The 17,823-nt window shown below is 44.0% G+C and overlaps 1 protein-coding gene and 1 pseudogene across 1 annotated transcript in view; one reads left to right on the top strand and one right to left on the bottom strand.

Moving 5' to 3' along the window:
* The window catches only part of KALRN (kalirin RhoGEF kinase), a 1,371,746-nt gene that overhangs the window by 908,488 nt on the left and 445,435 nt on the right, over nucleotides 1-17,823 (top strand). Inside the window, exon 26 of the mRNA XM_030208706.1 lies at nucleotides 1,983-2,052. Within this exon, the coding sequence (XP_030064566.1) occupies nucleotides 1,983-2,052 (70 nt within the window). The remainder of the gene's footprint in view (nucleotides 1-1,982; nucleotides 2,053-17,823) is intronic.
* Nucleotides 272-691, bottom strand: LOC115473684 (annotated as a pseudogene).

The following is a 17,823-nucleotide window of genomic DNA, read 5'->3' as shown; positions in this document are numbered from 1 at the left end:
TGGAGCTTCAGTCCTTTCACAGAGAGGACGAAGAGGCTCAGTGTTGTTCCTTATTTATTTATTTAAATTTATATACATTTATATCCCACATTTTCCCACCAATTGCAGGCTCAATGTGGCTTACACAATCTGTAGAAAAGGCTACAGTGCATGAAGAACAATTATACAGTTTAAAAGTAAGATAGTAAACAACATTATGTAAAGACCTTGTCACCAATTTAAAAAATTGTTAAAAAGTAAAAGTTCTGTATGCCCCTGTGTCATACCTGAAAAGTTGTTATTTATAACAGTCCCGGTGGAAATCGTTCTGAGCAGAGAGGAAGAACATTTTGTTCACTTCACTGATGGGGATGTCTTTCAGTGCAGGCAGCATTTCTTCTGAAGACGGCTTGCTCTGCTGAGATTTTGCATAACTGTCTGTAATAGTGTCTGTGGAGTCCAGTGGAGCTGTGCTCATCATATTTATAGCAAACAGCATGATGTAAGCGAAGCCCAGAGTAAGCAACAGGTATACAGGCACCGCAAGTGCCCAGTACTTTTGAGGCCAATATGTAAGCCCTAAGGAGAACAGCCAGAGCTCAGAGACGTAGGCCCATACGAGGTAAAGAATAAAGCCAAACTGGGAGCTCAGGAAAAGAACAAAGCCATAAATAGCTCTTTATGGCAAAGGCGCTGGTGAATTTTCAACCATGACGTTTTTCCTTATCTGTTAAGATGCAAGTAAATAGATAGCTCTAGAGCCCATGGTCCCATAAAACCACTCTACCTAATACCTTAAAGCTTCTCAATATGTGTAGAGTCCTCATTAGATATCTGGAAGTCACAAATGAGTTTCACAAATCAGACAGACTGTGCTTTTTGGTAAACATAGGCTTGGCCTTATGGCTTCCAAGCCCACTATTGTGACAGCTTATTTTGTTGAGGGGAAGCAGGCTCCTCAGGCCTTGTGAGCTTGTTCTATGAGGTGTACAGCAACATCCTGGGCGTAACTACCTTATTGTCTCTTGTGGATATTTGCAAGGTGGCAATGTGGTTGACGCTGCATACCTTTGTCAAGTACTGCAGGTGGACGTTAAGGCACACTTCGGAACCAGTTTTGGGGTGGGATCCAGGTAGCGGATCCAGAATCCCACCCACTCCAAGGATTGCTTTTGAACATCCCACAGGTTCTGGAATAGTGGGAAGCTATGTAATGGAAGAAGAAATTAGGTCTTACCTGATAATTTCCATTAGTCCTTCCCACTATTCCAGAGGCCTGCCCGAAGTTTAAGAGATGTTAAGTTGGTGCAAAGTAATGGGCCAAATAATGACTGTCACCTTGCATGGTGCTTCCTGCATATCTCTTGTTCTCTACAAGTTGTCCAGAGATGAGGGAGGTCCACACATGTTTGCTCATCTGGTTAGTGTTAGGTTAGGGAGTTGTTTAAGGTTGTTGTGTTTATTCTGAGTTTCTCCTTACCACCTGTGTAAGTAAATACTGAGGAGCTGGACTGGATGCTAAGAGAGATATGTCTAAGCTCAGTTTTCAGTTCTCTGTCTCCACCTGCTGGTTGATGTACACAACTTCCCACAGGTTCTGGAATAGTGGTAAGGACTAATGGTAGAGAAATTATCAGGTAAGACTTAATTTCTCCTTAATGCATTAAAAATGGTGGGAACCCCCAAAAGGTGCCTCATAAAATTTGCATCTACTGCGTGCTAAAATCCTGCAATGAGCTGCAGTAACTGCAAATTGTAGCACATTTTAGTTAAAGGGCTGCTTAGTGCATGTTAAAAAGTTTTAATGCATATTAACATTATTTTTATTAAACCAAATATATGAATTGAACCGAAAAAGTCCAAACATTGTGAAAAAAAGCCCACACTGAAATGAATCAAAAATACTTGCTCTTTGCACATCCCTCGTTAATACCCAGATCACTCAGTGAAAAAACCTCTGGATGTGCCTAGCTGCTAATATGAATTCTTTTCCTCATTTTCAGCATTTTTCTGAAGGAGCTTGAGAAATACGAACAACTGCCTGAAGATGTGGGTCACTGTTTTGTCACATGGGTAATAATGTTTTACTACTAAGCATTAACTCACCGCAATTCACTACAACTGAAGGACTCAAATCTGGAAAACCCAGAACAAAATTGATTTTCTATGTTATTGCTGCAACCACTAAATTAGATTTACAGGATTTGTAATTGGTCTAAGTGAAAATCCGCTATTACTTGACTATTAATATGTGAGCCATATAATCCCTTTTGTGTGTAAAACGGCAATTTTTGCACAGAAATAGGTACTTATAAGATTGCCCTGGGGAAGCCATGCATAAACATACCGTATTTTTCGGACTATAAGACGCACTTTTTTCCCCCAAAATTTGGGAGGAAAATGGGAGGTGCGTCTTATAGTCCGAAGGTAGCGAGTTTTGGATCGCCGTCCCGTACTTACGCGATGCCATGTTCTGTGGTGGTCTAGTGACGTCGGGGCAGGAAAGAGCCCCCTCTTTCCTGCCCATCGCGCTGCTCTCTGTGCTCCTCACTGCTTCCTGACGGTCTCGGCGAAATTCAAAATGGCCGCCGAGATTCTCGGCGGCCATTTTGAATCTCGCCGAGACCGTCAGGAAGCAGTGAGGAGCACGGAGAGCAGCGCGATGGGCAGGAAAGAGGGGGCTCTTTCCTGCCCCGACGTCACTAGACCACCACGGAACATGGCATCGCGTAAGTACGGGACAGCGATCCAAAACTCGGACAAGACGCACCGGAGCACCTAGGATTTAGAGGAGGGAAAAAGGAAAAAAAATTTTTTCCTATTTCCCTCCTCTAAAACCTAGGTGCGTCTTATGGTCCGGTGCGTCTTATAGTCCGAAAAATACGGTATGCGCCGTAAGCTCATTTTCAGGGCCAGGGGTTGGGCAGAGTTGGAGCAGAGTTACCAGATATGCATGTGTCTGCCTTAACTTACTTCTACTACTACTATTTAACATTTCTAAAGCGCTACCAGGGTTGCGCAGCGCTGTACAATTAACAAAGAAGGACAGTCCCTGCTCAAAGGAGCTTACAATCTAAAGGACAAAAAGTGCAGTCAATCAAGATTGAGGCAGTCTAGATTTCCTGGATAGAGGTACAATGGTTAAGTGCCGAAAGCGACATTGAAGAGGTGTGCTTTGAGCAAGGATTTGAAGATGGGTAGGGAGGGGGCTTGGCATATGGGCTCAGGGAGTTTATTCCAAGCATAAGGTGAGGTGAGGCAGAAAGGGCGAAGTCTAGAGTTGGCGGTGGTGGAGAAGGGTACTGAGAGGAGGGATTTGTCCTGTGAGCGGAGGTTACTTAGATGGACTATTTGCGGTTGCCTCACAGCAGGTGTAAAAATGTCTGGGCCTACTTTTCCTGTGGCAGGGAAGGCAGATTTTTGGATAGTACAGAGATGCATTTGTTATCTCTATTAAACAAGTCTAGCGGGGCTTCTGGTGACGTCATCCACAGAGATGGCAGCGGTAGCCTGAGGCTCCGATCAACCCGGGTGAAAATTGCGCTGAAACGCAGGCTGATAATTTGGATCTTATTCAGCTGGGGTAGTTTGATACAAACAGTGTTCTGATGGCTTCCAGAAGGAAAAAAGCAGGAGAGATTAAGCAGTATTTCCCCGCTACTAATCGTGCTGAGCATGCCGGACCACGTGGCGAGTCTGGTGCAGAGTTGAATTTTCGCGAAGATGGTGACTTGGATTTCACATGGTGAGCTAAGTCTTTCTGTGGAGCCACTTACTAAACACGATCTCCAGCTAGTGCTACAGGAACTGAGAGAGATACTACAAAATGCTGCAGCGGTGCAGTTTCGTGAGTTAAAGTCAAGGATCCAAGATGTCTTGGGGGGGGGGGGGGCCTGAAAGATATGGGCTGTCACGTGGTGGAGAATAAGCTGCAGCTGGACTCACATGCCACCCAGCTGGAAATAGTGGTAAAAGATGTGGAGCAGACTAACACTACTGTGAAGATGTTACAGGAAAAAATAGATGATCTAGAAAATAGACTGCCAAGAGCAAATCTGAGAGTTCATGGACTTCCAGAATCGGAGACAGAAGAAGACAGTAAAGCCATTGTCCATGAACTCTGCTTGCAACTTCTGCAAAATGCTCCTAGTAACAACAATTTGAAACTGCCGGATGACATGTACATAGAACGAGCTCATTGGGCCTTAGGCCCTCCGCAAGCAAATCGAGAGCTATTGTGATTTGCTTTCGCTCCTTTGCTTTTAAAGAACACCTGTATAATATGGCGCCCATATGGGATCGCTGAAGTACCAAGAACACGCATTGGAAATATATCAAGACCTCTCTGCGCTAACTTTGCCAAAGAGGAGAGGCTTTCGTGAGGTGACTGCATTGCTGCGACGAGAGCGCATCCGTTATAGGTGGCTCTTCCCCTTTTGGGTTGACTTTCATGATCAGTGGTAAACACTATAGAGTTAAAACAATGGCGTAGGCCTGCACTCATCTTCTGCTGGATATATGGAAGGTGTTACATCCTGGGGAGGTGGGGTTTACCCACATCTCCCGGGCATATTTGGCGGAGTCTCACCTAGATTATATATTGCTCTCTGATCATGCTTTTAATGCAGTTCAATCAGTAGAAATTCTCTCAAGAGGTATCTCTGATCGTGCTATGGTCATTCTGGGCCTTCATCTGAGTAGAAAAGAACATAGCCCATTATGGAAAATGCCTCTCTATCTGTCTGATGATGTCAGTTTTGCGCCATATTTGAGGAAACAAATGGGAGCTATATTGTTCCATTAACCAGTCCCATAGGGTTACGCCTGGCCTGTTGTGGGAAGCCGGCAAAGCGGTAATGAGAGGGGAGATTATATCATTCGTGGCTCATCATGCAAAGACATCAAATAAGCAAATTCGTGCATTGACAGTGCAATTACAACAAGCGCATGGGAAATTGGATCGAAATCTCACTAGGGAAACCAGAGATCAATATCTTCAATTACAAAATGCATTGAATAGCCTCATTCATCAGAGAACATTGCATACATTACAATTCAGTCGCCATCATTTATTCCAATATGAGAATTGGATGGGCACTTGTTTGGCCAGGCTGGTTCGTGCCGAGGCAGAGCCATGTTTTGTCCCGCTTCTGCATGACCCAATGGGAGCTACCGTTAAAGAAAATCCTTCTATAGCTAAGTTAATCAAGAACTATTATGCTACATTGTGTGCTACTCGGGATACTGATATAGATGTTACGGAGAGATTTTTTGCAGATTTGCTACTTCCCACCTTGCAACTGGAGGAGTTAGACTCACTCAATGCGTCTATCCATCCGGCTAAGGTCCAGATGGTTTTGCGGGTACTGTCAGGTCTCAAGACTCCAGGGCCAGATGGATTACCTCTACTGTTTTATAAACGTTTAGATGAGCAAGTGGCCCTGGTGTTGGGAGCAGTGTATGATGAGTCCGTGGCCACGGGTCTTTTCCCTAGCGTCATGAGGGAGGTGACTATTTTGCTAATTTTGAAACCGGGGAGAGACCCATTGCTTAGTAGCTCGTACCGTCCAATCTCACTTCTCAGTGTGGACATTAAAATATTGGCTAAGTTAAATGCCAATAGATTACAAAATTTGCTGCCACGATTAGTGGCCCTGCATCAGGAGAGGTTTGTAAAAGGTAGAAATGCGGTGGCCAATGTCTGTAGTGTTTTGGGGACCATAGAGATGGTGTATAGGCTTGACCTGGATGCAGTGTTGGTTAGCTATGATATTGAGAAAGCTTTCAACACTGTTTTCTGGTCGTACCTGTGGTACATCTTACAGTGATACGGCTTTCAGGGTCCCATTTTGCATCTTCTGCAGACATTATATGTGGAGCCCAGAGCTCAAGTTTTGGTGAATGGGATCTTCCTGCCCCCCCTCCCATTCTCAGTGCAGAGGGGCATGAGACAGGGTTGCCCCTTGTCTCCCCTGTTATTTATCCTCTGCATGGAGCCGCTAGCCCAAAAACTATAGGTTCAAGGCATACCCATTGGCACTCAGCAGTTCAAGTTGGCGCTTTATGCTGACAATTTACTGACTGCCTTGGTTGATCCGCAGAATTCTCTGCCTAGGACTTTTGGACATACTGAATCTGTATGGTTCCTTTTCGAGACTTTGGATCAATGCAAATAAATCCGAGATCCTTAGCGTAAGACTGGGCAGGAGAGAGACTGGCATGGAACTTTCCCTTTGTGCTGGGCGAATGCAACTTTGAAGTACTTGGGATTGGCCATACCTAGTAACCCGGCTTGGCTGCATGCGGCTAATGTCCCAGCACTCTTGCAGATGTCTAAGATCCTCTGTTCCCGCTAGGCCCTGCTGCCTCGCTGTGGGGTAGAATTCATCTTATTAAGATGATGTTGTTGCCAAAGTGGCTATATCTGCTCCATTTACCTATTATTTTGAGGCCAGCTGATTTAAATCGCTGGAATGCTATCATGAGGAGATTTGGGGGGGGGGGGGGTAAGAAATCTCACCAACCATTGCAACATCTTCAACTGCACTACAGGGAGGGAGGGGGTATTTGAAGGCGTACAATGTGGCTTGTCAGTTCCAGCAGATTCGAGATTGGATGTATGATACCTCAGAGTATTGTAATACAGCATTGGAAAAAGAGCTTCATGCGGAATGGTCATTGGGGTACTTGCTGCATGTATATGGTAGACAACTGCCTTCCTGGCTAGGGAAACATTCATTGCTGAGACCATTGTGATGGGCATGGAATTATCTCTGGAGACCCTTTCATCTGCCTGCCCATTGCTCTCGGTTTTTAGCCCTGTTGGGGAATGCATCCTTCCCTCTGGGACAATTGAGATGTGGGTTTAGAAGTTGGGTGGGTAAGGGAATTAAATAATTACAACATGTCATAGAGGAGGATGAACCGGTGGTGAGATCTTTTGAATCCTTGCAACAGCATGGACTCAGACCTTGAGATTGATATACTTATAGACAACTTTACCATTATGTGCAGTCTTTATTTCAGAAATTTCATGTTGATTTTGAAGAATCCAGTTTGATGAACATTGGCCACAGTTGGCAACTCATAAACGCCTACTGGGAAGTTATTATGATGGCATTCAGAAACCTCTAGGCCCTACCTATTTCTTGACTGTTTTGGATAAATGGATTGCTGACTGGCCCGTATGATTTGGATGATTTTTTGACATGTCTGCAGGAGGAACGTAGGTTTATCAGAGAGTGTTACAATTAAAGAACTGCACTATACATTTTTGATGCATGCTTATATACAGTGGGGGAAATAAGTATTTGATCCCTTGCTGATTTTGTAAGTTTGCCCACTGACAAAGACATGAGCAGCCCATATTTGAAGGGTAGGTTATTGGTAACAGTGAGAGATAGCACATCACAAATTAAATCCGGAAAATCACATTGTGGAAAGTATATGAATTTATTTGCATTCTGCAGAGGGAAATAAGTATTTGATCCCCCACCAACCAGTAAGAGATCTGGCCCCTACAGACCAGGTAGATGCTCCAAATCAACTCGTTACCTGCATGACAGACAGCTGTCGGCAATGGTCACCTGTATGAGAGACACCTGTCCACAGACTCAGTGAATCAGTCAGACTCTAACCTCTACAAAATGGCCAAGAGCAAGGAGCTGTCTAAGGATGTCAGGGACAAGATCATACACCTGCACAAGGCTGGAATGGGCTACAAAACCATCAGTAAGACGCTGGGCGAGAAGGAGACAACTGTTGGTGCCATAGTAAGAAAATGGAAGAAGTACAAAATGACTGTCAATCGACAAAGATCTGGGGCTCCACGCAAAATCTCACCTCGTGGGGTATCCTTGATCATGAGGAAGGTTAGAAATCAGCCTACAACTACAAGGGGGGAACTTGTCAATGATCTCAAGGCAGCTGGGACCACTGTCACCACGAAAACCATTGGTAACACATTACGACATAACGGATTGCAATCCTGCAGTGCCCGCAAGGTCCCCCTGCTCCGGAAGGCACATGTGACGGCCCGTCTGAAGTTTGCCAGTGAACACCTGGATGATGCCGAGAGTGATTGGGAAAAGGTGCTGTGGTCAGATGAGACAAAAATTGAGCTCTTTGGCATGAACTCAACTCGCCGTGTTTGGAGGAAGAGAAATGCTGCCTATGACCCAAAGAACACCGTCCCCACTGTCAAGCATGGAGGTGGAAATGTTATGTTTTGGGGGTGTTTCTCTGCTAAGGGCACAGGACTACTTCGCCGCATCAATGGGAGAATGGATGGGGCCATGTACCGTACAATTCTGAGTGACAACCTCCTTCCCTCCGCCAGGGCCTTAAAAATGGGTCGTGGCTGGGTCTTCCAGCACGACAATGACCCAAAACATACAGCCAAGGCAACAAAGGAGTGGCTCAGGAAGAAGCACATTAGGGTCATGGAGTGGCCTAGCCAGTCACCAGACCTTAATCCCATTGAAAACTTATGGAGGGAGCTGAAGCTGCGAGTTGCCAAGCGACAGCCCAGAACTCTTAATGATTTAGAGATGATCTGCAAAGAGGAGTGGACCAAAATTCCTCCTGACATGTGTGCAAACCTCATCATCAACTACAGAAGACGTCTGACCGCTGTGCTTGCCAACAAGGGTTTTGCCACCAAGTATTAGGTCTTGTTTGCCAGAGGGATTAAATACTTATTTCCCTCTGCAGAATGCAAATAAATTCATATACTTTCCACAATGTGATTTTCCGGATTTAATTTGTGATGTGCTATCTCTCACTGTTACCAATAACCTACCCTTCAATTATGGGCTGCTCATGTCTTTGTCAGTGGGCAAACTTACAAAATCAGCAAGGGATCAAATACTTATTTCCCCCACTGTACATCCTTCTCGTGCACAGAAGTTGGGTCTTCCAATGGATGGAAAATGTGGCACAATGAATGCAACATATAAACATTGTGTGTGGGATTGTGTTCCCATTAGTCGCTTATGGGGCTCTTTATTGCAACAATTATGTCAACTGTATGGAAGCCAGTGGGATTTTACCCTACAGTTTTGCCTCATAAACAATATGGCCAATATAGAGGGGGGCACAGGAGTGTCAGTTCTGTTTTTATGTAAAGCTGTCCTAATTGCTAAACGTTGTATTCTGTTCCAATGGATTAAAGATCAACCCCCAACACTCATGCAATGGATGAATCAGAGGTATGAACTCCTGCTCATGGAGCACCACATGGTGGATACAAAGGGCCCTAGAGCAAAGAAATACTTTCTAAAAATATGGAACGCATACTTGACAGCTATGTCGATGACAGTCCGTTCTACTTTTTTGAATACATTAGAGGTGTAACTACGTACTGATGGCATGTTCCAGATTCCAAGCTTCTTTTGGTTTGTAAGGGTGTAGACTGTATATTAAGGGGGGTGGGATTAAGGGTTCAGTTGGGTGAATATGTATAAACCTTTTTGTTGTAGTCACACAATAGCAATGGTATATATTACAGTAGATTTGTGCATCTGTTTCCTTAAGTTGTATCTTTTGTGACTTCGATAAAATATATTTAAAAGGTAAATAAGCCTAGCATGAGCACCTGTTTGCCTTCAAAGCCTAAAGCTATACTCCTTACTTCCTCTGTTTAATCAAATGAAGCACTCTTGTTTAGTTTGGCAGTGTAGGAGAAGAGGGAATCTACTTGAGAGACATTGGCGTTGTTTATTTTAATTCTATAATACTGCTACCAGTGTTGTCCTTTACAAGAATAAATCATGTTGGTAGAAATAGATATTGTGAAATCAAAACTATGGGATTCTAAAACAGACTCCCCAGCTCAGTGACATTTCTGATCACATATTTTGTGGAGGCCAAGGTAATCTTGAGTGGGCAGTAGGCATCTCAGTCCTCTGCCTCTCCATTATTCTTTCCTTCCACCTATCTCCCCCTCCCACCCCCAAATAATTACCCAATCCCCACCAGATGTAGACATCTTCCTCTAGACTGTTCACTCTGCCCATTGCCTGCCCCTGCGGCTGCTTTTTCTCTCAGGGCATGCTCGGTTTTAAAACCAAGCACGCACACCTGAGAGGAAAAGCAGCCACTTAGCGAGCAATGGGCAGAGTGAAGAGCAGCACTGGAGGACGACCTGCAGTGTCTGCTCCTCCGGGTCCTCCCCAGCCTTCAAGGAGGCCAGAGGTTTATCTCTCCTGCGATCACTTGGGTCCCTTCAGGAGCAGGAGAGAGAGAGAGTTCCAGAGACAGAGTCAGCATATGGCCAGGCCAGTTCAGTGCCAATATTCAGCTCTTAACCGATCTGGGTAGCCGCATAAATGAAACCACATAAATCACAATGTTATCTTTCTGCAGCAACCCGTGGCCCGTTAAGCTCTGAATATCAACTTAACTGGCCGTTAGCTGGCACCGCATAAACCGGATATTCATTGCCGAAGCTGGTTATGGCCCGGCATTTAATATGCGGGAATAACGTAAGCGGTAGTCACAAAACGCTCACCACCGCAAGCTATTTCCCCCCAGTGTTTAGGGACTAATTGACTGGAGACTATTAACTTGTAAATTGGATTGAATAGAAAATTTAAGGGGTTATATTAAGATATGTAGTTGACATGAACCGCCTAGTACATGGGATAGAGTGGTATATAAACTGTGATATCCTATATAATAAAAAGCACCTCCAACATTCTGAAGCTGACTCCATGGCACTGTGGCAGTGTAGAGTTCGTAAGTCTATCATTCAGCGTTTCATTGGCTTTCACTGTCCCCGCCCTCACGTCAAAGAAACGGAACGCTGCATAGTTGCCAAGCAAACAAACGCGATGTCACAGGAACGAAGAACCAATCAGAACGGAACTTGGAGGAGAGAAGTGGAGTGGATTGAATCTCTAACAAACAATCATATACAGGGAGGTACGAACATCAGTGGAGGCAAATGCACAGAACGGAAGGGAAGAGAAACATTTAATCATTTTGTCACTCACACACATACACACAAACACACACACACACACACACACTCAATCACTCTGTGTATCTCTCTCTTACACTGTCTGTAAAACACACTGTCACTCTCAGTCTCTCACATGGGCAACTGTATGTTGCATTCTCACGAGTAAGGAGCTCTTCTGATGTGATTGTTAAACTGATTGAAGGGCCTGAACAAGGAAAACTTTTACCACATTGTAACACAGTTTACACAAAAAATATTGTATATAAAGAAATCTTACACATGTAAACAACAATTATATTCAGAATACAACCGTGGAAGCATTAATGGCAGGAACTCATTACATTGCTAGCGCCCGTTTAATTGCGTTAAGAAACGAGCCTTTTTTTACTAGTAAATAAATAAAATAAATTTGAAAGTCCATGCACGTTATTTGATGCAATAGGATCTATTTTCTCGTGCCTTTTTCAGTTCTAATAACACACATTAGTACATCTAGCCCTTAATAAACAATAGTTCACAGTTTTTGAAATATCCAGTTTGAAGTGAAGAATGCATTTCAAAAACAGAAGTTTGGCAAGCCAGCCTGTTCTTGTTAGAAAAAAAACAGAGCTGTGGTCAGTGCAGCACTAATCCGTCCTTCTGATCTCGGTTTTGAAGAAGTAGAAGAAGAATAGAGGATTGTTTGATGAAGTTTAGAAGGTTAGGATACTTGAAATGTCTCCAGTCAGTTATGATGATTAGAGAATCATCATTTGGTTGAATCAAAGGTTCAATAGCTAAGCTTCTGGGGATCCCCAGAAGCTTAGCCGGCGGTGGGAGGCAGGGCTGGTGGTTGGGAGGCGGGGATAGTGCTGGGCAGACTTATACGGTCTGTGCCAGAGCCGGTGGTGGGAGGCGGGGCGGGTGGTTGGGAGGTGGGGATAGTGCTGGGCAGACTTATACGGTCTGTGCCAGAGCCAGTGGTGGGAGGCGGGGCTGGTGGTTGGGAGGCGGGGATAGTGCTGGGCAGACTTATACTGTCTGTGCCCTGAAAAAGACAGGTACAAATCAAGGTAAGGTATACACAAAAAATGACACATGTGAGTTTATCTTGTTGGGCAGACTGGGTGGACCGTGCAGGTCTTTTTCTGCCGTCATCTACTATGTTAATAGAATGTTAGGTACAGATCCCTGAAATTCTACATGTACGTGAACAAATAAAAAATGTAGTTGTATTGGTCTGATTCTGCAATAAAATAAAGTATGATGAAACTGGGGGTGGTATGGAGGAAAAGGGGAAAGGGAAAAGAATCATGAGGTTACATTAGAAGCAGAGGTAAATCCCCCTGTTGTTTATTTTTGTCTGCAAAATGAAGAAAAATTGAAATTGCAGACTCGCTCCTTAATTAGAGTGGAGTGGAGGAGTAGCCTAGTGGTTAGTGCAGTGGACTTTGATCCTGGGGAACTGAGTTCAATTCCCACTGCAGCTCCTTGTGACTCTGGGCAAGTCACTTAACCCTCCATTGCCCCTGGTACAAAATAAGTACCTGAATATATGTAAACCGCTTTGAATGTAGTTGCAAAAAACCTCAGAAAGGCAGTATATCAAGTCCCATTTCCCTTTCCCTATTTGAGATTCTGCATGGAATGTTAATGTTGCTATTCCACTAGCAACATTCCATGTAGAAGCCTGCCCTTGCAGATCAGCAACGCGGCCGCGCAGGCTTCTGTTTCTGTGAGTCTGACGTCCTGCACTTACAGAAGCCTGCGCGGCCGCATTGCTGATCTGCAAGGGGCAGGCTTCTACAGGGAATGTTGCTAGTGGAGGAGTAGCCTAGTGCTTAGTGCAGCGGACTCTGATCCTGGGGAACTGGATTCGATTCCCACTGCAGCTCCTTGTGACTCTGGGCAAGTCACTTAACCCTCCATTGCCCCTGGTACAAAATAAGTACCTGAATATACGTACACCGCTTTGAATGTAGTTGCAAAAACCTCAGAAAGGCAGTATGTCAAGTCCCAGTTCCCTTTCCCTATTTGAGATTCTACATGGAATGTTGCTATTCCACTAACAACATTCCTTGTAGAAGCCTGCCCTTGCAGATCAGCAACGTGGCTGCGCAGGCTTCTGTTTCTGTGAGTCTGACGTCCTGCACGTACGTGGTTAGTGCAGTGGACTTTGATCCTGGGGAACTGAGCTTGATTCCCACTGCAGCTTTTTGTGACTCTGGGCAAGACACTTGACCCTCCATTGCAAAAAAACCTCAGAAAGGCAGTATATCAAGTCCCATTTCTCCATTTCCCATTAACTGCACTTGCATGCCTAGATTTGTAAAATAGCACAGATACATACACTGACCCATAGAAGTAGTGAAATGGCCGCTGCATGGAAGTGTTGACAGTCCCATGTGGAAGTTGCTGAGTTTGTGTCGCTTAGTTTATCCATGTATATACAGTAATGCCTCTGTTTTCTTTGACTTCGGTTATCGTCGGTTTCGGTGTTCGTCGATTTTTTCCACAAAATATTTGTCTCGGATTTCGTCAGCGTGCCCACGTGACATCGCTGCTAATTTTGCAGCCCATGCGTTCTGCTCAGTGTGGCGTTGTTTCTCGTTGTGTGAGCATCACCCCGCGCGTCTAGCCATACAATCCCCCTTCCAAACAATAATATCTGCACCTCTCTCTCCCCTCCTTGCTGTCTTCCGTGCACCACCAAGAGTCTTCAGAAAGGTAAATGCCATGTTAAATGTTCATTTATTCTTTACATTAGTCTTTTATATTCTTTTTATATTAATTTCTTATTGTTTTTAGTATTAAACGCTATATTTATTCTCTATAAAATGTGTTTTTGGTATGCATTGCCTCGGTTTTCATCAGTTTCGGATTTCGCCGATTGTTTTCGGACGGATTATCGACGAAAACCGAGGTATCACTGTATTTGTAAAATGGCTGCTCCCGCTGTGCCTGCATTTCGTTATAGATATTTAGATAGGATGTGTAGAGGGGAATTACAACAAAACCACAAAAGTGGAAAAGAACAATTAGTGTCCCATGAAAAGTCACAGGAGAAGAAGAGGAGTGGGAACAGAATTAGGCTACTCAACAGACAGTCCAAAAGGCGTCCAACGTTGATAAATACTATTTATTTAGGGGAATTCAGACATTCAGGTCAGGACTTGGAGAATTTCCATAGTATTTTACAAGAGGCTGTACATGCACTTTTGCACAAGTTCCCCTCACCACCCCCCGAAATACAATTCTCCTGACCCCCCCCCCCCCCCCAACATCCATTTCCCTCCCTTCGCACTGCATCCCTTTCCCCGATCCCACCTCTGGTCTTACTGGGTCCCTGGTGTCTAGTGGGAGCAGAAGTGGTACTCATTTGGTTCTGCTGTTCCTGATATTGGGTTCAAAATGGTGCCCTTGACTCCTAAGGTCATCTCACAATACTAGAAATTAATTTTTACATCTAAAGGATAAAGGATCATGGATGTCTGTTGTGTAACTGGTAACTGCAAATATTTACTACACTCTAGTTAATGAGCCCTTTACCATTTATTAAATGCAAAAATTAGCACTTAGTAAGTGCAAAGCATGTGTAATAACTGTTGAGTGTGTTCTTAAGAAATTCCCATACAGTTATGTAGAAAGTTGCTTTAGTGAACAGTAGATATGTTTTTTTTTTGTTACATTTGTACCCTGCGCTTTCCCACTCATGGCAGGCTCAATGCAGCTTACATGGAGCAATGGAGGGTTAAGTGACTTGCCCAGAGTCACAAGGAGCTGCCTGTGCCTGAAGTGGGAATTGAACTCAGTTCCTCAGGACCAAAGTCCACCACCCTAACCACTGGGCCACTCCTCCACTGTTGCTACTATTTGAGATTCTACATGGAATGTTGCTATTCCACTAGCAACATTCCATGTAGAAGTCGGCCCTTGCAGATCACCAATGTGGCTGCAGGCTTCTGCTTCTGTGAGTCTGACGTCCTGCACGTATGTGCAGGACGTCAGACTCACAGAAACAGAAGCCTGTGCAGCCTTCTACATGGAATGTTGCTAGTGGAATAGCAACATTCCATGTAGAATCTCCAATAGTAGCAACATTCCATGTAGAATCTCCAATAGTATCTATTTTATTTTTGTTACATTTGTACCCTGTGCTTTCCCACTCATGGCAGGCTCAATGCAGCTTACATGGGGCAATGGAGGGTTAAGTGACTTGCCCAGAGTCACAAGGAGCTGCCTGTGCCTGAAGTGGGAATCAAACTCAGTTCCTCAGGACCAAAGTCCACCACCCTAACCACCAGGCCACTCCTCCTAGGATTAAGTACATTCACTCTTAAGTGCAACACTGAAGAGTATGTGGTAAACAGGGCTTTTTTTGAGGGGGCACTTGGGGGCACTGAGTACCGGCACCTTTTCCGTTGTCTGCTAAAATTGACCCATGGTCCCCAAGGTTTAATGAAAGAGCTCAGGCTCTACACACCAATTGTGCCTTGTCATAGATTCTGTGACCGGTTACAGGGGGCCTGGCTATTGTGGGGTGGGTCTCTCAGTGATTACCCCCACCCCTGAAGGATGCCTTGGCATTTGAGTACCAGCACCTTTTTTGCTAGAAAAACGTACTGGTGATAAAAGACCATGACCCAACTGCCCTTTTGCTGCCCCATAATAGTCTATGCAGTCAGCACGTGAATTAGCATGCTGTCATTTCTACACTCACATGCTAACTGCACATACTAATTCACATGCTAACTGGTCAGTGCACCTTGAAGAAAGGGCCCTTGACTTTTGTAAAGGTGAAGCTTTTAGGCGTACATAACTAAACCCAATCTTTGGCATTTAAGGATTAAATAATTCAGGATGGTCTGTAATATTTTGCTATTTTTTTATGGCCCATTTAGTAAATAATATTTTATTGAATGCCGCCTTATCTTGTTTTTTCTTCATTTGATATCAGAATGACAGTTTGCCTTTGTGGTTTTCTCACCAACAGAAATCTGCACGAGACCAGGCCTATCAGGATAAGAGGGTTTTGTGTATAAGCTGCTGATGGAAGACTCAGTTTTATTTTTTAACTAGAATATCACCATAACAGGGAAGATAGAGTATCCTGATAGTGAGGTTGCAAAAGAGATTGTAGTAGATCGGGTATCCTTAAATAACAATAAAAATCAGACAAAAGATTGCCAATTAATACTGTCAAGTACTAAGCATGATGTACTTAGGAACAACAAACATAGTTTGAAATGTCTATATGCGAATGCCAGGAGCCTAAGAAATAAGATGGGGGAGTTAGAATATATTGCACTAAATGAAAAATTAGATATAATAGGCATCTCTGAGACCTGGTGGAAGGAGGATAACCAGTGGGACACTGTCATACCGGGGTACAAATTATATCGTAGTGATAGGGTGAATCGGATTGGTGGAGGGGTAGCATTGTATATTAACGAGAGCCTTGAATCAAATAGATTGAAAATTCTGCAGGAAACAAAACACTCCTTGGAATCACTGTGGATTGAAATTCCATGTGCAAAGGGGAAAAGGATAGTGATAGGAGTGTACTACCGTCCGCCTGGCCAGGACGAACAGACGGATGCGGAAATGTTAAAGGAAATCAGGGACGCAAACAAACTGGGCAACACAATAATAATGGGGGATTTCAATTACCCGCATATAGACTGGGTTAATGTAACATCTGTACACGCAAGGGACATAAGATTTCTTGATGAAATCAAGGACAGCTTCATGGAACAGCTAGTTCAGGAGCCGACAAGAGAAGGAAAAATACTAGACTTAGTCCTTAGTGGTGCTCATGATCTAGTGCAGGGGGTAACGGTACGAGGGCCGCTTGACAACAGTGATCATAATATGATCGGTTTTGATATTGGCATTGAAGGAAGTGAAACTAGGAAATCAAGTACGCTAGCGTTTAACTATAGAAAAGGTGATTACGACAAAATGAGAAAAATGGTGAAAAAAAGACTGAAAGGAGCAGCTCGCAGAGTAAAAAACTTGCGTCAGGCGTGGATGCTGTTTAAAAACACCATCCTGGAGGTTCAGGACAAATATATTCCACGTATTAGAAAAAAGGGAAAAAAGACTAAACGTCAGCCGGCGTGGCTAAACAGTAAGATAAAGGAAGTCATTAGAGCCAAAAAACAATCCTTCAGAAAGTGGAGAAGAGAACCAACTGAAAGTAACAGGATAGATCATAAGGAATGCCAAGCCAAATGCAAAGCGGAGATAAGGAGGGCAAAAAAGGACTTTGAGAAGAAATTAGCGTTGGAAGCAAAAATACATAGTAAAAATTTTTTTAGATACATTAAAAGCAGGAAACCGGCCAAAGAGTCGGTTGGGCCACTGGACGAAAATGGTGTTAAAGGGGCGATCAGGGAGGACAAAGCCGTAGCGGAGAAATTAAATGAATTCTTTGCTTCGGTCTTCACCGAGGAGGATTTGGGGGGGACACCGGTGCCGGAAAGAATATTTGAAGCGGGGGAGTCGGAGAAACTAAACGAATTCTCTGTAACCTTGGAGGATGTAATGGGTCAGTTCAGCAAGCTGAAGAGTACTAAATCACCGGGACCTGATGGTATTCATCCCAGAGTATTAATAGAACTAAAAAATGAACTTGCGGAGCTACTGTTAGAAATATGCAATCTGTCCCTAAAATCGAGTGTAGTACCGGAAGACTGGAGGGTAGCCAATGTTACTCCGATTTTTAAGAAGGGTTCCAGAGGAGATCCGGGAAATTATAGACCGGTGAGTCTGACGTCGGTGCCGGGCAAGATGGTGGAGGCTATTATTAAGAATAAAATTGCAGAGCATATACAAAAACATGGACTGATGAGACAAAGTCAGCACGGATTTAGTGAAGGGAAGTCTTGCCTCACCAATCT

This window comes from Microcaecilia unicolor, chromosome 7, assembly GCF_901765095.1.
Source record: "Microcaecilia unicolor chromosome 7, aMicUni1.1, whole genome shotgun sequence".
Lineage (NCBI taxonomy): Eukaryota > Metazoa > Chordata > Amphibia > Gymnophiona > Siphonopidae > Microcaecilia > Microcaecilia unicolor.
The sequence above is the reverse complement of the archived record's forward strand: the minus strand, read 5'-3'. Positions and strand labels throughout refer to the sequence as shown.